The sequence below is a fragment of the Notolabrus celidotus genome, chromosome 4 (assembly GCF_009762535.1).
Source record: "Notolabrus celidotus isolate fNotCel1 chromosome 4, fNotCel1.pri, whole genome shotgun sequence".
Classification (NCBI taxonomy): domain Eukaryota; kingdom Metazoa; phylum Chordata; class Actinopteri; order Labriformes; family Labridae; genus Notolabrus; species Notolabrus celidotus.
The window spans coordinates 36,121,175-36,144,107 of record NC_048275.1 but is presented as its reverse complement, the minus strand read 5'-3'; the positions used below and the strand labels follow the sequence as shown (position 1 = coordinate 36,144,107).

Sequence of the window (22,933 nt, the reverse complement as noted above, 5' to 3'; positions counted from 1 at the left end):
CCCACATCTTTTTTTTTTTCTACATCCCATATTTACAATAATTACACATTAAAGGTGACATATCACGCTTTTTTCATCAATATATATTGGTCTAAGAGGTCCACAAAACATGTCTTTAAAGTTTATACTCAAAAAAACACTTTGAAATCAGATTTTGGTCTGCCTGAAAAACCCTCTTCTTCAGTCCTCCTCAGAACACTCTGTTTTCTCTCTGACCACGCCCCCTCAGGAAGTGGATGGTGCCTCGGCTCTCCAGCACATTGATCTAATGTTTACATGTTGGCTGAATATACACGGCTGCTCACAGACCCGCGTTACTTCAACCCTCTGAATCTGATCCAGAATCTGATCCTGACGGAGAGGCGCCTGTAGCAGGACCTTTCTGAAGGATTGGTCATAGATTTAGTGTTTCTTGTTGTTTTATTTATCAGTATGTCGACATGTGTCTTGGTACACAGCTACGAACATGTAGCTATGTGGCTATGCTAACTAGCGCTAGCACTTATCCATGATAAATAAAAATCATCCACTAGAACTTCAAATCTGCAGACGTGGGGAGTAAAACCGACCTCTGCCAGAAAGGCAGCAGGACCTTTTATGAAGGATTGGTCACAGATTTAGTGTTTCTTGTTGTTTTATTTGTCAGTATGTCGACGTGTGTCTTGGTACACAGCTACAGCTACATCTATGAACATGTAGCTATGTGGCTATGCTAATTAGCGCTAGCACTTATCCATGACAAATAAAAATCATCCACTAGATCTTCAAATCTGCAGACGTGGGGAGTAAAACTGACCTCTGCCAGAAAGGCAGCGGGACCTTTCTGAAGGATTGGTCACAGATTCTGTGTTACTTGTTGTTTTATTTGTCAGTATGTAGACGTGTGTCTTGGTACACAGCTACAGCTACAACATGTAGCTATGCTAACTAGCGCTAGCACTTATCCATGACAAATAAAAATCATCCACTAGATCTTCAAATCTGCAGACGTGGGGAGTAAAACCGACCTTTGTGTTTATTAAGACAGCCTACAACTAGCATGCCTCCCTCCTAAGCTCCTTGTTAGCACACATTTGTGCAGGTAATGAAAAACGGAGGAGGGATTCAGTATTATTTTATACAGTCTATGGGCTGAACAAGCTCCGAGCTCTGACTCCGTGACAGACCGGATATTGTTGTTACGTAACAAAAACACGGAAGTCTGAAACGGCTCGTTTCACACACATTTACAGAAAGGTGGAGAAATCAGAACAGGGGCAGAATGGATTTTTTTCATTCTCGGGGGGTTTGTAGACATGCCAGGGACACATATTTCAGGTAGAGAACCATTAAAAAGTCAATTTTGCATGATATGTCACCTTTAAGATGGGAAACTACCTGCCTGATGAACAGCAGATCTTCTTCATGAACTTACCTTGTAATGCAGAGTTAGCTTGGTTTTACACACATTGTGATGGTTATTTTTTCACACTTGTCAAGTTTTCTCTAGAGCACCAGGAGACCTTTATACAGTTTAGTTTGATTCTACCCGGCAGGACTCTTCATGGTGAGTAAACACACAACCAGCTGTAAAAACATCAACCCCTTGGGGATGATCACAAAGCTCATAGTGCCCTATTACCCCTCTAGAACACTGCGCTCCCAGCATGCTGGCCTGCTCATCGTACCTAAAGACTCTAAAAGTAGTATGGGAGGTAGAGCCTGCAGCTATCAGGCCCCTCTCCTTTGGAATCATCTACCAGTCAGGGTCCTAACGTGCTTCGGTATAGAATAGAATGTAGTTCATTAATCCCTGAAGGGGGAAATTCAGGTGTCTGGAGCATGGAGAACAAATTACAACTTGGAACTAATCCTAAATAGAAGAGAGAGCACATCTCTCACGTGTTAGCTTCTCTTCACTGGCTCCCCATAAAATCTAGAGTAGAATTTAAAATCCTTCTTCTGACCTACAAAGCTCTTAAAAGTCAGAAACCTTCATATCTTAAAGAGCTCATAGTGCCCTATTACCCCTCTAGAACACTACGCTCCCAACATGCAGGCCTGCTCATCGTACCTAAAGTCTCTAAAAGTAGTATGGGAGGTAGAGCCTGCAGCTATCAGGCCCCTCTCCTTTGGAATCATCTACCAATCAGGGTCCGGGAGGCAGACACCCTCTCTACTTTAAGAGTAGGCGTCAAACTTTCCTTTTTGATAAAGCTTATAGTTAGAGCTGGATCAGGCATGGACCAGCTCTTAGTTATGCTGCTATAGGCTCAGACTGCTGGGAACTGACACACTGGGATCCTGTCTTTCCCTCTCTCCCCTTTCTCTGCCAGTCTCTCCCTGTCCCTTTAAAGTTACTAACCATAGACCTTTCTGGAGTCCCTGAGCTCCCTTGTCTCGTAGGTTCCTCTGGATCTCTGCTGCTGTGCCAGACTCCAGCTGCTACAACTACTACTATCCATCTCACCACTATCATCTCTCTCTCTCTTCATCTCCCTCTATCCCTCTCTCCAACACGCTCTCAGCAGATGTGTGTCTAACATGAGTCTGGTCCTGCTGGAGGTTTCTGCCTGTTAAAGGAAGTTTGTCCTTGCCACTGTAACTTGCTAAATGCTGCAAAGTGCTCTGTTCATGGTGGATTAAGATGAGATCAGACTGAGTCCTGTCTGTAAGATGGGACTGGATCTGATCCTGTCTTGATGTTGGGTCTTTGTTAATAATAGAACATAGAGTACGGTCTAGACCTGCTCTGTTTGGAAAGAGTCTGAGGAGAACATTTGTTGGAATTTGGTGCTTTATAACTAAAGATTAACTGATTGATTGAGTTACTGACAATAGTTACTCTGTAAGGTAGTGGCAGCGAGCAGCAGTCCAGTATTTCTCCTAACTGCTCTCTTTCCTCTCAGTGATCCAGTAAAAGCCACGCTGGATGAATGAAAGTGTTTGCTGTGGACGTAACAGAACTTCAGTCCGCTGTAACTCCGTCCCTGCTTGTTTCCTGGAGTTCCTGTTTAACATAACAGGAAATGTGTCATTGTTTGTTATGTTTTTACAGATAAGCTGCAGAGGAACAGCAACATTAATCAATAGAGACAGAGACTCACTTGTCTGTAATGTTTACTTAGTTCGATCCATGAATAAACATTATTGTCACTGCTGCTTTTGAAATGCACCTTTACACAGTGAGAGTCTGTGTCTGTAGGTGACATACTGATAAATGTATTTGGATATGAATGTAAAGGTTGACCCAGCAGCAGCAGCAGCGGTTCAATATTTGTACACCAAGGCATGAAACTACCACTGAGTAAACCAAGCCTGTGCTGTACAGTGACTTGACCTTACAGAGGACTTTACTTTGTGCTGATTAGATTAAACTTGCTCTCATTGTACAGAATACAAGCACTAAAGATAGGCATCTAATCAGAGATACACAAGCAGTTCAATGCAGAGTAATGAACACATGTAATAGTGATGTCTGATGAGTGTAGGGTAAGCAGTGGTGGACAAAGTCCACGTCTTCATTAATGAAGTCAGAGTATAGATCCTCCTGGTCAAACATTCCTCCACTACAAGTGAAAGTTGTTCAGTCAGATCATGACTTGAGTTAAAGTCCTGGAGTACTTGCTTTTAAAAATACTGAAGTATTCAAAGTACTTTTTAAAATATCTCTAAACGTATTTTCACAAAGCATGAGGTCAGTCAAGAATGCATGGGTGTACATTCTGCTCCGTTCTGTTTATCTAGAAAACATGATTTCATATCTAAAAAGTCTACCATGAAATATAAACTAAGTTACTACAAGCACAGACAAGTTTACAATGTTCCTCTGGAATCAAAGCAGTGTGTTAGCTCCAGACCTCCACATGCTTTCTCAGGTTAGATGCTGATGTTTTGGAGGCTGTGATGAAGTTTGTGTGGTAAACAGATCAGAGATTTACAACAATACAAACAATCATTCTTTATTTAAACACCTCAAACGTGGGTTTAAAATATGGCTGTGGTGCTCAGGTAGAGAATCATCATCCTTCTCAGTCATAGCCATCATCACCACGACCAAATGAACGACTGATCTGAAGAACATTTGATCTACGCTCAACAAACCAAACACAAGCACATCAACAGTTTACGGTCTTTGGGATCTGATTTCAGAAAAGAAAACTCATGAGCTGACTTCAAAGATAAAGTAGAGAGTAACTAGAGCACTGATAGAAATGTAGAGGAGTCAAAAGGATGATATTTGTCTTTAAATGGAGTAAAAGTAATAAGTTCCCCAAAACTAATATTCAAGTAAAGTACAGATACTCAAAACATGTACTTAAGTACATTTACTTTGTTACTGTCCACCACCGGTTACGACCCTCTCCACCACGACTCAGTGCTGTTGTTGATGGATTGGTAGGACTCGTCTTGGTCTCATGATGTCAGAATGTGAACAGCGTAATGAAGAGGATTATTTCAATACAAACCAGAACATTTAGAGGTGGATTCATGGATCAGACTCTTGTTGGATCAGCTTGTTAGAGGAGAATATGTTAATCAATAAGTACTGAAACATTGAACAGTTGAACATATGTATTCAAAAGTTTAGAGAAGGTCAGATTAAGTTCACCTACACTGCCAGTCAAAAGTTTGGAATCACCTTCTCATTCAAGGGTTTGTATTTATTGTAATGATTGTAAACACTGTAGATTAATACTGAAGACATCAAAGCTATGAAAGAACATATATGGAATTATTTAACTAACAAAAAAGTGTTAAACAAAGCAGAATCTGTTTTATATTTTAGATTCTGTAAAGTAGCCCCCTTTTTCCTTCATGACAGCTTTGCACACTCTTGGTATTCTCTCAGTCTGCTTCGTGAAGTGGTCTCCTGGAATGGTTTCTAATGAACATGAGTCTTGTCAAGAGTTCATTTGTAGAATGACTTGCCTTCTTAATGTGTTTGAGACCATCAGTTGTGTTGTTCAGAGGTAGGGTTAGTACACAATGGATAGTCCTATTTGACTACTGTTGTAATCCAGATTATGGCAAAACCAGATTATTTCATAGTTTTGATGTCTTCAGTATTAATCTACAATGTTGAAAATAATTAAGTAAATACAAACCATTGAATGAGAAGGTGTGTCCAAACTTTTAACTGGTAGTGTATAAAGGTTAGAGTGTATTAAAGGTCCATTCTGAAATTTCATCCGAATCCCTAACTTTTTGTGAGTATTTTAAACAACAAGGTAGTTATACAAGTCACAAACTGAAGGTTGTGAAATTTTTGTTTTGACTTTCCACAGCATGGAGTAATAAAGAATGCAGATCCTGATTTAAATAAAAGTCTATACAAAACCAATTTAAAAAGGAGAAAGTGAGATAAATAAACAGAATAAAACAAGTCCTCCACTCATCCCCTCAAGCTGTTTTTATCCAAGACTGATGGCCATAAAATTGAGGACAGAAAAGGAGAACAGGGAAAAGTTTGCAGATGTGTCTCTGAGAGGACGATCTGTAAGTCTGAAATGTGAAACAAAAAAATAAACAGAATTAAAGCAATAATATCAAATACAATAAAACCACTTTAAAACTAAAGTCCCTGAGCAAACTAAAAAAACCCTCTCTGTTTAGAAAGGACCAAAAAACAAAGAAAACTTGACTGTAAATATGCAGAAATACAAAAAACAAACACTTTTGACAAGTTCAGGTATTGTATATGCAGGAGTGTGTGTGTCTGTAGAAACTGAGCAGGAGCCAGAGAGCAAACAGTTCAGTGCTGAGCTGTTAGACTTCAAGTCAAGTCAAGACGGGCAGTTTCTCTGCAGATGTGTAGCTCTTTGAAGTCCTACCAACAGCACGACACAAACTGCATTCTGCATGTATTACAAGAGCATGGCTCTGTAGTAGAAGAGTCCAGGTGCTAAACTGGCCTGCCTGACATATCACTTATTGAAAACATTCAACGAATCATGACATAAATACAAATATGATAAAGGAGACCTCAAACTGTTGGGAAGCTGAAATCCTCTATCAGGTGAGAATGGGACAACATTTGACTTTCCTGTGTTACCAAACATTTACAGAGTGTTAACAGAAGAGGTGATGCAACACAAGAGTAAACATTGCCCTGTCCCACCTGGTTTTAAATGTGTTCCTGATATCAGATTTAAGATAATCGTATCATTTTCATAAACAATACTATCATTTCTACAACATGTGGTGTGTTATCTTGCTCAATTTTCAGTTAAATAATTCTGTTCAAATTAAATAATTTGCAAACCTCAAGACCAACCTTTTAGTCTCGCTTTTAACTGAGTTTTATTCTTATAACAGTTTTATTTCACCTAACTTTATTTGTTTATTTATGTATTTATTTATTTACTTATTCATTTATTTATTTTATAGTTCAAATTTTAGTCACTTTTTATTTATTTTATTTTATTTTATTTATTCATTTTAACTGCAGCATCTTATTTTCTTTTACTGGTTTAATATTTTAGTGTTTTATTATCTTAGAAATGTATTATATTTTAGTGATTTTAATTTCCTGTGTTGAGTTTTAACATCTTATTTTACCTCCAGTGTTTCCTCACAAAGATATCATGAGTGTTTCCTCAGTTCGTTCAGCAACTTCTTTTTTCTTTTTCATTTATTTATTTTATTTTCATTGTTATTATTATTGTTGTTGCATATATTGTGTTCTTTACTTTAGGATTGTGGGGTGGGTTTGGGGTCAGGCTGGGGTTGGGATTAGGAGAGGGGTGTATTTTTATTTCTATATCTATCTTTCTTTTTTAAATTATTCTATTTTACTTTTAATTGTGAATTTTACGGTTTCAATCAATCAATCAACTTTATAGATAAAGTTGATTGATTGATTGAAACCGTAAAATTCTGTTTCTGTCAATGTTTAACACAGCATCCCATCTCTTATTGAATTAGGATTATACTTAATAGTTTCCAGCTGTTTTCTTTAAAAGCATGATTGTAACCTAATGAGGGAGAAAGTGGCAGCACAAGACTGTTCACTTGTTATGCATGATTTGTCCATGGAGCAAGTCGCTTGCTTCTTCAAAGACCCTCCTCTGTGTCAGACACTATATATGCTATTCTGTTGTGTACTGTATATAAGATTTGTATGATACTGAAAGGTCCTGTGAAGAGTTTTTAACTGGTTATGAAACAGACCGAGATTGACTTTGAGACCTCCTCATGACCTTCAAATGTAAACACGGCCAAAGGCAAAAAGATTTGTAGTTTTTACATTTAAATGTTGATGCCTGGAACTGCTTCAAGGGTGGAGAGGTGCCAGATGAGATTCAGGTTCAGAATACTTTGTTAGTCCCAGAAGGGCAATTCAGTTTAACAGTCAACCCATCCATAGTGCAAAATATGTATATACAGTATATGATACAGTAAAGGAAATAAGTAATACATCGTGACATCAACAACAACCACAACCAGTGACTGCACAGCAGAGCGGGAGGCAGAATGATTCTCAGTTTATTCTGCATTTAGCATCCTTAAGGCAGAAGGGATGAAATCATTTGCATAGCAGTTTGTTTTCCACACTGGCACATAATACCGCCGACCTGAGGGCATGATTACAAATTCACTGGCAAGCATATGATCAGGTTGGGTTACAATGATGATTTCCAACACAGTGAAGGCTCTCTGTTTTTACTTTGTCAATAGTTTAGAGTCATAGGAAGTGACACATTTGACTGTTAGATGTTAGAAGACAGGACTCACACATGCACAGGACAAGATTAGCAGAAAAATAAGAGGCATCACTTCCACAGAGTCGCCAAAATTAGGTATTCATGGTGTGTGTGCGTGTGTGTGAGGGATAGAGAGAGAGAGAAAGAGAGAGAGAGAGAGAGAGAGAGAGAGAGAGTGAGAGTGTGTGAGAGAGTGTGAGAGTGTGTGAGAGTGTGTCAGTGCTTGTACATACATCATGTCACCCCTCAATAAATCAGTAACCTATGAAAGAGTATGAGGACCAGGGATGGCTTTCAGTTTCATTTTTACTTATGAGCTTCAAAAAAAAGTTGAGAAAGCTTTGTATATATTATTATTATTATTATTATTATTATTATTATTATTATTATTATTATCATTATTATCATTATTATCATTATTATTATTAGCATTATTATTTATATTATCATTATTATTATTATTATTATTGGCATTATTATCATTATCATTTATATTATTATTATTATTATTATTATTGTTATTATTATATTATTATCATTATCATTATTATAAATATTATTTGTATTCGTATTTTCATATTGTTATTATTTGAGTCTTTACTTGAATGTTTGTAAAATCTAAAAATGTTCATATAATGAAACAAAGAAAAAAGTTATAATGTTATGAGTCAAGTCAAAATAATTAAAAAAAAACTTAGAAATCTATATTTGGGAAAAAGATCAAAGTTTAACGGCGAGAAAAACTAGAAATTCAATTTGGGGGAAAAAAAAGTAAACCATTGCTGATGACATAAGACTTCCACATAAAACTATTTCCGGCCCAAAGTGTCTATGGCATATTATATTTTCTGTAGCTGTTGTGCCGTGATCTTTAAGGTTGTTCATTAATATTTGTGTCTGGTATTAATGAGATTGGTATGTGAAGAAGTCGATTATTTCAGATGTATTCTAAAACAACTCAACACAAAGCTTCTATGAAGTTTCCTGATGATAGCATGAAGCTATGGGTTCATCTGTAAACATGCCCTCGACTTTCTTAGTTAAATTTTGACTTATTTAACATAACATTTAACATTTAACTTGCTCTCCAACATTATTCTTGATATTTTCACTTCATTCTCAACATTTAATTTCTTCTAATTCTTCTTTCTAATTTCTTCTAATTTGTTTAACTTCTAATTATTGTTTTTCTCATCCCTAATACTCTTCTCTAGTTAGGAGTTAGGGCCCCCCAGTGAGAAGAGCCCCGTCACGCCCCTGTCCCTGAACGCAGCACTGTTATGTAACCGTGTAACTGTATGTAACTGAACTCATCACGCTGGGCTGGGCCTGCAGGAGGAGGAGGAGGAGCCCAGAGAGAGAGAGGGCAGAGCCGGCTGATGTTCGGGCAGAGCAGCAGCAGGCAGGCGGGCACAGAGGCGGACAGAGAAGATAGGGACCAGGGGAGTTAACCTGAAAACAACACTGTTACATTCAATCATTCCTCGTTTGTTGAAGACAGCTGATTTACAGCTTCATCTGAAAGATGGGGAACCGGGTCGCCCGTGAGGACTACGAGTGGGTCTACTCGGACCAGCCGCACGCAGACAGGAGGAAGGAGATCCTGGGTGAGCTAGCTTCTCTGTTAGCAAGTTTGGAGAAACACAGTGTTAACTTGCTTTTTACTGTTGTAATGTAGCTGTATTGTTATTTTAAAGACTAAATCTTGTACAACATACATGTTTTACCTTTAATATGAGTGTTTGTTGTTCAGTGTAAAGTGAAGCTAACGGTCCTGTATCTGCTGCTACGTGTCCGTGTTAGCTAACAGAGGAAGCTCTGAACTCTGAGGACTCTTAAAGTGTTAAAAGACCTCCTGCAGACTTCAACACTTCTACACGAACATAAAGAGCTGAGTTATATGTGAACTAAGTGGATTTAACTCTGTACATTAACATTAGCTTTCATTGTGGGAGCACAGTTAGTTAACGCTGTCGCCACTCCCTGAAAATGTCACAAGTTGCGGTTCAGCTCTGAGGGGTCGTTTAACGGTTCAACAGGAGAGCGAGACAGACCTGCTGCTGCTGCTGCACACCTGGGGCTGGTTCAGAGGGTTCCTGAAGAGAGGGGGTCTGGTTCTGGAGAGGCTAGGGTTACAAAATCACACAAGAAATGTGTTTTATGCAACCTGCAATTCTTACAAAGATAATGTTAAATTTAGAAGATTTAATTAGTGATCTAAACTGGAGCTGATTAGTTTTCTGCACCTTGGTTCATTAAAGTCATTTTAGCTCAATTTAGCAACAATTCTAATAATACATTAGATTATTGTTTCATTCAAAGTTGGAAAAAGGTGCAGGATTCAGGATTCTTCTTATAGTGAGGGGAAAAATAAAGAATGAAACTGATTAAAATGTATATGAAAATGAATGAATTAAAACAATGTCAAATGAATAACTTAATTTAAATATATGTGTGGATTAATGAGTAAAATATAAAATGCTTAAATATAATTAAATATATATATATATATAATCAGTTTAAATCTTATTCAGTTTATATTGTTTTCATTCGTTTATAATATAAACTAAATTAATGAAAACAATATAAAATGAATGTGACATAAAATGGATAATACAATTAAATAAATATATATACATAGAAATTAAATAGTAAGTACAATATGAAATGAGTAATAATATATTAAGAAAAAATGTATGTAGATTAATTAATTCGTGCAATATGAAATGAATAATACAATTTAAAAAATAGTTATATATAGAAATGAATTAGTGAGTACAATGTGAAATGAAAATATAATTAAAAACATTTAAATTAATTAATGCTAAAATGAATAATATAATAATAAAATTTGTATTAACTTATTAATACAATATAAACTGAATAATATAACAAAAATAAAATATGAATTAATTAATTAATACAATAATAATAATAATAATAATAATAATGTTATCAGACATAATTAGCTCCTTGAACCAGTCAGTGCTTGGTCCTCAATAAGGATTAAGGAGTGTAATGTAGAAAATCTGCTGTTGTTACTTTTTCTGGTACTGCTGATGTTTTTAGGTAACTTTAAGGATTGTACAGAAAGTGCTAATCTCCTACCTCTTTCTTGGTCTTATTAAAAAAAATCTAATTGTGTGAACATGTTAAAGTGTGTCATCTCTATTTGTTTGATGACTTCTCACACAAACTGTCGACTTTTGTTCTTTTTATATTAATGACCGAAATAGAATATTCATTCATTCATTCATTCATTCATTCATTCATTCATATTGAACAAAACAGTGAGTGGTTGCAGCCTATAATTGAATCAGTCTTCTGTTGAAGTTAAAGCTGTGCTGTCTTATTGTCTTATTGTCTTATCTCCTGTTGTTGTTGTCTGCACCCTCACAGAGGAGTAATTACAGGAGCATGCTGATAGAGAGCGGAGACAAAGACTTCTTCACTGGAGGCTTTTCTTCTTTTATGTGGGGACACAAAGACCACCTTTAATAATGAATATCAGGGGGGGTTCTTTAGTCCTGTGGGACCAGGACTTAGTGTTGAATGTTCTCTCATGTCTTTTTACTTTACCTCAACACACACTTAGGTTAATTGATCAACACTTAGTTCTGCCAGTGTGGTCACACTGAAACCAGATCCCTGGGTAGAGACACCCATTCACAGCAGGGTTCAATTATTCACCGGAGTGCAGACTGAAAGTATCAGGAGGCCGTTCTACAGAGCAGCTGTTAGAAGAGACGGAGGTCAGAGTTGTGTAATTGAGAGATTATAAAAGGAGTTACATGTCGATCAGCTCGGCCCCTTCAGTGAGCAACTTCCTGTAGAAACAGCACACAAGCTAGGCTGCAGCTTTCTGCGCATGAGGCAGAGTCTGAAACTTATCCTGGTTTAACTGTTCACTTTACTGAGACTTTTTCAGCATTTCTCTGTACCATCAGAAGCACACAGTAGATTTAAGTGCAGAGGCTTTAGTCTTCAAGCGGGCGGCCCCTTTCCTGCAGGTCACTCCTCACTCTCGCCCTGTTTCCTGCTCTATCCGAGGTCATATCCTCTCTGAATGAAGGCATAAAAGCCCTTATATGGATATTTAAAAGACAAAGAACATTACAAGACCACGGAAAATAATGTATCATTAACATGCCTTTGCAGTCCACATGTCAGAGTGTCGGTGGGGAAAACCCTGACCCCCAAATCGCTCCAGAGTGGCTCAGACAGTGACACATCCTCTGCTATCAGAGTGTGATGGCTGAATGTGACAGCACCTTGAGTGGACTTGAAAAGAACAATCAATCACTCAATCAATCAATCAGACTTTATTTGTAAAGTGTGTTTCATACAAAGATATTGTAAGACAAAGTGCTGTACATAAGAATAGATGACAGTAGAATAAATTATAGGAAGACCCCCCCATCCAAATCCCAACCCCTCAACCCAGCCCACAATCCACGTGTAAGGTTAAGACAATGAAGTTTGCAATAATAATAATAATAATAATAATAATAACTAGAAAGGTTGCATTTCCTGAAAGCAAATGCGTTGAAATGCTGAAGCTGAAGGCTGAAAGCTGTGAAACACAGCTGAACATGTGGAAGAGTAGTAGAAGTAGTTGAATTAGTGGAAGTAGAAGAAGTGGAAGGAGAGGAAGTGGAAGAAGTGGATAAAGGAGAAGAAGTTCAAGGAGTGGAAAAAGTAGAAGTGGAAAAAAGGTGAAGGAGTGGAAAAGGAAGAAAAAGTGAAAAAGGAGAAGAAGGTAATCAAAGAAGTGAAACATGTGTAGATAGCTGAAAGTCTTGTGAACAGTTTAAAGTTTGAATGGAGTCTATAAGTGAAAGTATGCTGAAGCTATGAGCTGTAGTAGTTGAAGAAGTTGAAGTGGATTTGAAGATTCCGCCCCATCTGTTTCAATGTTAAAATAAAGGTTAAATAAAGTTGAATAATTCAAAAAGTATAAGGGTTAAATATGTGAAAAGATATAGCCTGCGAATGATGAGGAAGCTGAATAGTTTAAAAGTTGAACGGTTAAAATCGGTCAAAATTTGAAGGCTGTGAAAGCGGTCATGGAAGTGGAAAAATAATAATAAAGTAGAAGAACAATATGTTGAAATGCTCAGCATTTCAACATAATAAATGAAAAATAAAAAGAAGTTGCTGTTGAACTGAGGAAACGCTGGAGGAAAAATAAGATGTTCAAACTCAACACAGGAAATTAAACTTGCCAAACTAGAATGAATTACTAAGTGTAGTGGCCATTTGTCATAAAAAACTCAAAGAATAATTAAAGTATCAAACTCAAACTTTAACTAAACTTAATCAAAGGGTCACTGATGCACCGTGGGGGTGTGATGTACGCAGGCAAAAGAAGTCTAATGTCCATGCAAAAGTTCAGTGGTTTCTAATGGTTTATTCTGACAGCAAGCAAACAAAAGGAACAAAGAAAATCACGGCTCCTGCTGCCTCTCTTGCGCTGCTAAAAAACCATAGGCCCACCCAGGTGCATGCCGGCCTTCTGCCACCTACCTACCTAAATAACCTCCGGTGCCCACAGTTGGTGATTACCAAACAAACAAAAACAAACAAAAGAAATAATAAATATACAAAAAATCTAAATATACTAAACAAATGACTAACAAAAAATATAACCCCAAAAATCTAACGTTAGTGAGTTATAAAAAGAAAAGTTTAGATAAATCTAACAACTAATACTACTTATTAATTCCAAACTAAATAAACAACTAAATACAAAAAATAAACAAATAGCTCCAACACTAAGATTAAAAAACAATAAATGATTAAACCATTAAAATAAACTAGGATGCTACACCAAAATAAATACAGCAAAGTAAAACATGATAAAATCATAAAATGTTGAGAGGTAATCTGTAAAAATCATAAAATGATAAGATCTAATAATAACTAAAACTTAGAAACTAAAAAAATAATGAAATGATTCACAGTGAATTAAAGAAAATAAATATAAATTAACTGAATAAATATTACATTTATGTGTCTGTAAGGATTTAAAATAAGACAGTTTAAGATTTTAAAAGTGACTCAAATTTGAACTAGATAATAAATAAGTTCAGTAAGATGGAATAAGACTCAGTAAGAAGTGAGACTCAAACAGTCAGTCTTGAGACTGCTTTTAAAAATGTTGAAGCTATTTATGCCTTCTAACAAGAAGTCCATTCAGTGTTAATGATTTAACAGCAGTGTCAAGCTACAGGACAGGTATCAAACACTGCAGACACTGCTCAGGACTCTGCTGTTTAAAGAATTATGGGTTGATTTATATTGACCTGAATAGTTTTGAGGTGACTCCAGCATGTTGTGCCTCGTGTCACAGATAAGACAAGAAACAGATTCATGTTGTAACATTACTTTTACTCTTCACTTAGTTAAATGGTTGTAACTGTGCATTGCAAGGCACAAAGAATCACAATGAATCATCATGCGTCTCAATAATGTATCACATCTTTAATTTTCTCTACCACAACAACCATTCTAATAATACTAGCAGTCAGATAAACCTCAACCGCCTGTTATTATGACAGTTCTCTTAAGAGTCCAACTAGAGCTGCTCAATATACCACAGAGTTATCTCTATCTCTGCAGGAGCATTCCTGATATACAAATGACAAAAGTCTTCATTTGTTGCAATAAATAATAAAAATACTTTTTATATTAACAATGCTAATGTTCATTGAGTGATGAAAATATATGCTGGGATTGTTTGTGGGGTCAGCAGAGGGATGTTGTAAAACCAGGTAATGAGTAGAACCTGAAGAGCAGCAGACAGACAGAGAAACTGAGTTACAGCAAACATGGAGTCTGATGTGTGCCGAGTCTATTTCCACAGAGCCCACACCAAGCTGAACAGAAAACATTGACCTGGACAGGAAGTCAGGCCCGAGAACGGCATGTAACATCCACCCAATTTCAAAATAAAACACCATATATGGACTGACGGCCGCTTACCAGATCGTATACACATACATAGATCAGGAAAAACTCATTAATCATTAATCATTAATATTAAACACGTTAAATCTGCAGAAACGAAACTCTATAGTGATGCAGCAATGGTTAAAGCACAAGAGTAACTCTCCAAATGATTCTCTGTAACCTGACGTTTGAATGTTCTCTCTGTACTGGACCCAGCTGATCCTGGCTGCTCTGAGCTTCAAACACACGTCCTGTTTAGTGTGAGTTACACAGAGCAACAAACAGCAGCAGAAGTCAGCCTACAGATTGTTGTCTCATGCAAACACCAGGTGACACCATGCTCATACAGAGTAGTCCTACACACTGAAATTTCAACACATTATGACTCTGCTCTGCATTAAAGCTGAGGCCAAATGTGACTTTGAACACTCATATAGAGGCCCCTGCACCTCGTTTAAAGACCAGGAGCTGAGAGAAGTCTTCGGCAGGTCTCCTGAGACGCCCCTCCTTGTTTACTGTTCTCTGCTGTGAAATCAGTGGTTATGATAAGAAAGGTGTGATAAGAGGGTTTACTGCATCATTACACCCCCTCATAACTTTTCCAGAGAACTAGCAGAGCCAAGAGTCCAACCATATCAGCTGTTAGCAAACACTGACACGACGGATGGCCTCAGTAATCTAAGCTGAGAGGCTCCAGGTGATATGAAAACCTTCAGGTGGGATCAACCAGGAGAAAGGTTCTGTGGTTTCAGCTTCAGTCTGTTCTTACCTGGTCAGGTGAGACGCTGGAGTCTGCACCAGGTTTGTCTGACCTGCTGACACTGATATCAGCCAATTCAATTTAATTAAAAAAAATAATTATAATAGATCCATTAAGTGTTTTAATATTTGTAAAGTAAAATAATAATAATAATTTATTAAATAAAATAGTAAAATTTTTTGCATTTAATTCACATTAAAGAGAGAATTCAAATCATCAATATCCACTGAAAACTAATATTTCCAACAGTGATGTGTCTGTAATGCTGAGGTTTCATCATTTAATTTAACTTTAACTGATCAGTGCTTCTTTAATATTTATAAATACCTTATTATTATCAATGGATTAAAGTTTATATTTTAAATCTAAGTAAACTGTTAATAGAATTATTGTAAAATATAACAACATAGGAATACAATGGCAGAACATGTATCAGACCCCACAGAGACCTGATCATAGATGTCTTTAATCAATAACTTCTGCACTTGTTACGACCAAATTCCTCCAGATCCTTGTCTGGTCCGTCTCCGATCCGTCACATCACCAGATCTGATAGGTTTCTATTCTAGTCAATGTGTTAACTTCCACTGGATCCACTCCGTTGCGTTCCGGCTGCGTCTTAAGACTTCTAGTTTTGCCAGATGCCAGAGCACGACGCATCAATCTCAACAGAGCAGATGGAGCGGGACAGGAAGTCAGGTTTCACCAAAACAAAATGAAAAAATCCGGTTAATTTTCAGAATAAAACACTCTGTGTTATCACCAGATCGTATTTCACTTAACTACAACAACAAACCAAAGTCATGATGAGCGGAGCCAGGCCTGGAGTCAACAGGTCGGAGGTTTTCAGAGGACCAGAAAGACAACATGGATGAGGAGAGGAGGAGGAGAATCCTTGATTCAGTGATTACAGCGGGAAAACCTCGATCACATGACTCCAGCTGTCCGGCGGTCCTGCTTCTGGACTGCAGCAGATCAGAGACGAACCGGACACAGCTCTAGTCCAGGGTCACGAGGCTGCCTGCAATGTCTGCAGACGTTATTTGTTTATAAATAATCAGAGGTGATTATTTTAAAATGTGGTTAATTGGCCCGAGTAAAGGACTGACCTGTTGGTGGTCTTTCTCTCCTTGCTGCTGTCTGATATCAGACTGAGTGGCTGTAAGAAGGTCCGGTGTTTGTTTACTCTCTGGGTTCTTACCTGCTGCTTCATGCAGTCTGAATCAACATCACAAGACCGTCCTTAAAATGACAGAGACTCTAGAATGATTAAAAGGTTTTTGTACCCGATCAGTTTGTTCTATCCAGGATACATGGATTCACTTTTTGACTGAGACTCTCTTCTTTTGAATCCCACCTTGATGTAAATATTGATGTTTTGTTGAATCAGCTGATCTGATGTTTGTGTACAAAGCTCCCCTCAGTTGAACTGAAGTGTCTCTTTTTGTCTTTGCAGCCAAATACCCGGAGATAAAGTCGTTGATGGGTCCGGACCCCCGGCTGAAATGGATTGTATGCATGATGGTGGCGATACAGTTTTTAGCTTTTTACCTGGTCAAAGACTTGGACTGGAAGTGGGTTTTGTTTTGGACTTATGCCTTTGGCAGCTGCATCAACCACTCAATGACCCTTGCTATTCATGAGATCTCCCACAACACGGCCTTTGGAAACAACAAAGCCATGTGGAACCGCTACTTCGCCATGTTCGCCAACCTGCCTATCGGCCTGCCGTACTCGGCCTCTTTCAAACGCTATCACCTGGACCACCACCGCTACCTGGGGGGCGACGGGGTGGACGTAGACATCCCCACGGAGTTCGAAGGCTGGTTCTTCTGCACCCGCTTCCGCAAGTTCATCTGGATTATGTTGCAGCCGCTGTTCTACGCCATCCGACCTCTCTGCATCAACCCCAAACCCATCACGCAGCTGGAGCTGACCAACGTGGCCGTGCAGCTCACCTTCGACTTCCTGCTGTACTGGCTCTGGGGGGCCAAGCCCGTGGTCTACATGCTGGCCGGATCCATGCTGGGGATGGGCCTGCATCCCATCTCTGGTCACTTCATAGCCGAGCACTACATGTTCCTGAAGGGCCACGAGACCTACTCCTACTACGGCTCCCTGAACCTGCTCACCTTCAACGTGGGCTACCACAACGAGCACCACGACTTCCCCAGCATCCCGGGACGGAGGCTGCCCATGGTACATACAGCGGAGAGTGTTATTACTCTCAAGCACTAACACACACACACACACACACACACACACACACACACACACACACACACACACACACACACAAGGGGATTGCTTTGGTTTCAAAAGACTTGTTACTTAGGTAATGGAGCGAGAGGGAGGTGTTCGTCAGACTGCAGCAGTGGATCTGAGAAATGAACTTTGAGTCCCTGAATGAAGCACAGACATGCCTGCAGCTCAGCACACTGCTGCCAGGGTCGTGCTTCAACACGTCGTGGACTCCACTGATCCAGCACACACACATAGAGTAGAGAGGAGACAGGAATGTTACCTGGTGGTTTCAACATTCATGAGTTACGATCATCAATCAATCTGTATTTATTTGTATTGCGCCAAATCACAACAAACGTTATCTCAAGATGCTTTCATAAACAGAGCAGGTCTAGACCACTCTGTCAGATTATGAATCCAGTTTTATCCATAGACTGTATAAAATATGGACGTAGTATCCGTGATGTCACCCATCTGTTTCTGAAGAGCTGTTTTGAGACCAATCGTCGACAGCAGCCATATTGCTTCTGTGGAGCCAGTGTGACGTAAAGAGACGGAGTTTGAGCCTCCTAGCCAACAGCAGCAGTGTTCCCACAGGCAGCTGTGCCTCTCATTGGAAGACTGGTAATCTCAATATCTTCGAAATTGCTGCGTTAGAAAAAAATTCACCCCCCTCACAGTGAGAGGACATCAAGAAATGAGCTATCCAGACTACACTCATCTTTTGTACCAGGCTGTAAACATGTTTATTTCTGCTGTAAAGATCAGCTTTTCCCATTCATGTGTATGTGACTTCTGGTACTTCCGGAGCCAGCCTCAAGTGGATCCTCGATGAACTGCAGCTTTTATTATATAATATTATTTTTAGACCGGAGGTTGCTGCTTGGATTTACCCCACCTTAATCCACCATGAGCATTGCACCTCGCAGTATTTAGCTAGTTACAGAGGAGAGGATAAACTTCCCATAACAGGCAGAAACCTCGAGCAGGACCAAACTCATGTTAAACAGCCATCTGCCTCGAATGGGTTGGCTCTTGAAAGAGGGATAGAGGAGAATAAGAGAGAGAGAGGGAGCCGTGATAGGGATGAGACAAGTAGTAGTAGCTTTGGCCGCTGGAGTCCAGCACGTCTGTATCAGCTGGAGTCTGGAAGGTCCACAGCAGGAGGAGGTCTACGGCAGCTCAGAGGAACCTACGAGACAAGGGAGCTCAGGGACTCCAGAAAGGTCTATGGTTAGTAACTTTAATGGGACAAGGAGAGTTAAAGTAAGAGACAGACAGACAGACAGAGGAGAGAGAGTGAAAGATAGGATCCAAGTGTGGCAGTCTAAGCCTACAGCAGCATAACTAAGAGCTGGTCCAAGCCTGAGCCAGCTCTGACTCTGAATGTTTGAAGCCTACTCTTAAAAGTGGAGAGGGTGTCTGCCTCCCGGACTCTGACTGGTAGATGATTCCAAAGGAGAGGGGCCTGATAACTGAAGGCTCTACCTTCATACTACCTTTAGAGACTTTAGGTAAGATGAGCAGGCCTGCATACCAGTGGGCAGTGAGCTGAGTCCAGAGTCTGTGCTCTGAACCAGCACACAGAACAAAGGACAGGCAGAGAGCAGGGACTCTAACCTCACCGTGGACCTCTGGTGGATCACTTTGAGAAGGATTACTTTTGGAAGGAAGGAAAGAAGTGAGAGTGTTTATATATACAACCATTAACCTGTTGAATGATCTCAGTGCCTCGACGCTCCTGTCAGAAGGACATCAGATCCTCTGCTGTGAAGTTATGACTCAGCATAAAACAATTACACACCGACAAACCAGAGCTATAAAACCTGAGCAGTGTGTCAAGCTATAAAAAGGCTCAAACTGTGATAATGAAGTCCTTTCAGTGCACATTTCAGACCTCACTAAGCAGCTCAAGGTGACTGAGTTTGAGTTGGACTCTGAGGTTTATCACTTCTGAGAAACATAAGAGAAGTTCTCACTGGAAGAGCCTTCATTTCCTCCTGTGGATTTGATGTTTAGTAGATGATCAACCATCATCCATGTCACACAGCAATCCTCCTCTGAAACTCTTGAGGGCAGTGAGGTCTCTCTGATAGCCGGTCTCCTCCTTCCGGTCCCGCTACGATCTCTGTTTCCTTTTCCACAGAGATTCAGAGCGTGTTCTGTTAATCTACAGCTGATACATGTTGCTGTTTATCATACAGACATGATTACATGAAGAATAGAGAGGAGGAGATTAAATACACGGCCGATCCTGGAAGTGCTGTAAATGCAGGAAATACAAATGCCCCCGAGTGGACCAATCACAGGGCTTGCAGTCCACATCGAATCTACGGACAGTTACATTTTGGAGGGGGTGCACGTCAGCTACGTGGGTAGGCCTCTGTGTAGGTACGGGAGCTACGCTGACCTCCAGCGTAGGCCACGCCTTCGATTTGATGCAGAAGTATAAATCAGGCTTTATCCACTTCTGTGTTACTCGTCGTGCTTTACATGGACGCCGATTTCACCTCTCACCCCTTACGTAAGCCGTTCGCAGTTCTAGACCAGCAAAGAGTTGGTGCTGCTCTGGAACCTGTTTTCCTGGGCTTGTTCTCTCACAGTCACAACACAAAAAGATGGTTCTGAATCGAGCACCGACTCTGAACTGGCCCTGATACTGCCTCAGTGGAAAAGGGGTAATACACACCCATTCAAAGAAGACGGTCTTTACAACAGGAATAAACATGTTTACAGTCTGGTTCAAAACATTAGTTTAGGTCTGAGTAGCTCAGTTCTCGATCAGCACACACTGTACGGGGGTCGGGATTTTTTTCACAACACACCCATTTCCAAGGTATTAAGTTTACCAGTTTTGCACCATGAGAGGCACAGCTGACTTGATTGACAGGCGGGAAACACAGACTGTATAAATAATGGACGTAGTCCCCATGACGTCACACATCTGTTCCTGAGGGCTGTTTGGGGGCCAATCGGTGGCGGCAGCCATATTGGAAATGCTGAACACAACCAAACTTAGTGTGAGGTAAAGAGGCGGGCATTGAGCCTCCTAGCCAACAGCTATGTGTTCCCACCTGTCAATCAAGTTAGTCATGTCCTTATTTGGGGAAAAAACGGTAATCTTAATATCTTCTGAACCGTCGAGTTAGAAAACAATTCACCCCCCGTACAGTGTGTGCCGACAGAGGAATGATCTATCCAGACTACACTTGTTTTTTGAACCAGGCTGTAAACATGTTGATTTCTGCTGTGAAGATCAGCTTATTTGAATGGGTGTGTATGTGGTTTCTGGTGTTTCTGCAGCCAGCCTCTAGTGGATGCTTGATGAATTGCAGTTTATAACACTTCAGCATGGGCTTCATGTTATGAGATTGGAGGTTGTCTCTTGGCGGGAACATTGTAGCTGTTAGTGAAAAGGCTCAAACCCCGCCTCTTTACCTCACACTAACTTATGTTGAGTTCAGTATTTCAAATATGGCTCCTCCCACCGACCGTGTGACGTCATGGAGACTACGTCCATTATTTATACAGTCTATGGTTTTAAAATAAAATCACTGAACTGTCAATAAACCGGCTAGTCACAGACTTCTGGGGTAAAACATTATCAAGTGTTATTAGTGTTTCATTACCTCAAAATATTAAACAGAAGAATATCTCTACATTTACAGAAGAAAGAGAATGACAGTCCTGTGTGTTTCAAACATGAACTTCTACTTCTTGTTGTCTGCAGGTGAAGAAGATAGCATCCGAGTACTACGATGACCTGCCTCAGTACTCCTCCTGGATGAAGGTCCTGTACGACTTCATCATGGACGACGCTCTGAGCCCGTTCTCTCGAATCAAGAGAAAGCTGAAGGGAGACGTCAAACAGGAGTAACTCCACCACAGCGTCCGCCATGACGGCAGCTCTGCTCGCCATCCTACAGACTTAACAGCTTTTAGCATATTAACTCACTTCACATGAGACATGGGGGAGGAGAGCGTGTACATTTGGTGGAGTTTGGTAGAGTGCTTTACTGCTTTTCCTCCACACGAGAGAATACTTGTAGTTTTTTGTAATCCAGATCAGAAAGTCCAAGCCAGGCGATGTTGGATTTAAAGTATGAGAGTTTGTTGTTAGTGTGATTCTAGGCAGTACCTGGGACTGGTTGCACAACCACGAGCCAGACCAAACCATAAACGTAGGTCACACTGTCAGCTGCTTGCCATCGGTCAGCAGTTAGAACAAGGCGGTCTGGCTTTGTTCTTAGTCGTCTTTCAAATCTACAGAAATGTGTTTGTGCAACCGGCCCTGGAAATAAGCAAACGAGATGCGTTCACTGCCGACTCCAAACCAGTCCAAAGGGGGGTCTGAGCAATCCCACGGTCGTCTATTTCAGAATGAACTGAAGCTTTGATGGTAGACACTTCTTCTTCCTCTATCAGACGTTTGCAGATTAAGGTCAACATCAAGATGGCAGCTCTGCCATAGGTCACAGCATCCCTATGTGCGTGTGTGTGTGTGTGTGTCTGGTGTGTGTGTGTGTGTTTCTGCGTGGACCAAAAGTGAACTCTGCGTGAGTTAACATCCATCCGATGAACTGAGTGTGATTCTGTCTGTTCTTTGAGGGGGAGGCTCTCATTGGTTGATTGATTTATTAAGACGTTCACCTTTGTCAGCCTGTGACCCTACGTGCACCGTCTCCACTGCTGTACCTTTAACATGTTATAATCGTCATATCAACACAATGACAGGTGGACTTAAAGACAGGCATTTGAAGGTTCTGGTGTATGTGAGAGGAGAGAGTCTAACCCATTAGTGCCTCAGCGTTTCTCCATGTTTGTAGTCTTAATTCAAATCGTATGAATTTATTCACTTTGGTGAAAAAACTTTATGCCAAAAAGTGACTTCTTCCAAATCCTATTTATATTATTCATCAGTTAACTTTGCACACTCTGAAGCCAATAACGTGATAATTAAAAGACTTATACTCTGGGCAGTAAGGAGTCATCTTTGAGACAGCAGTGATGTGTTGTTCTGTCAGAAGTGCTCCAAATAAAATTGATTCAATCACAATCAAGATCGTTCTCCAACGCCTCATTATTTAAAAATACCACTCTAAGTGCTTTTACATCACATGTCAGATTCACACACTGATGACACAGCACCAGGGGCAGTTCAAGGTGAAGTGTCTTGCCAAGGAAACAGACCGACTGCGGTTCCTCTGGATCTCTGCCGTAGACGGCCTGATGCTGTGGACATTCCAGACTCCAGCTGCTACAACTACTACTATCCGTCTCACCACTATCATCT

General features: G+C 39.8%; 1 protein-coding gene across 1 annotated transcript; it reads left to right on the top strand.

The window, feature by feature from the left end:
- Positions 1-9,013: 9,013 nt before the first annotated feature.
- degs1 (delta(4)-desaturase, sphingolipid 1) lies at positions 9,014-22,700 on the top strand. Its single transcript, XM_034682413.1, has 3 exons — positions 9,014-9,292; positions 16,853-17,595; positions 21,371-22,700. The coding sequence occupies exons 1-3, from the start codon at positions 9,211-9,213 to the stop codon at positions 21,515-21,517; spliced, it is 972 nt and encodes a 323-aa protein (XP_034538304.1). The 5' UTR covers positions 9,014-9,210; the 3' UTR covers positions 21,518-22,700.
- Positions 22,701-22,933: the final 233 nt, after the last annotated feature.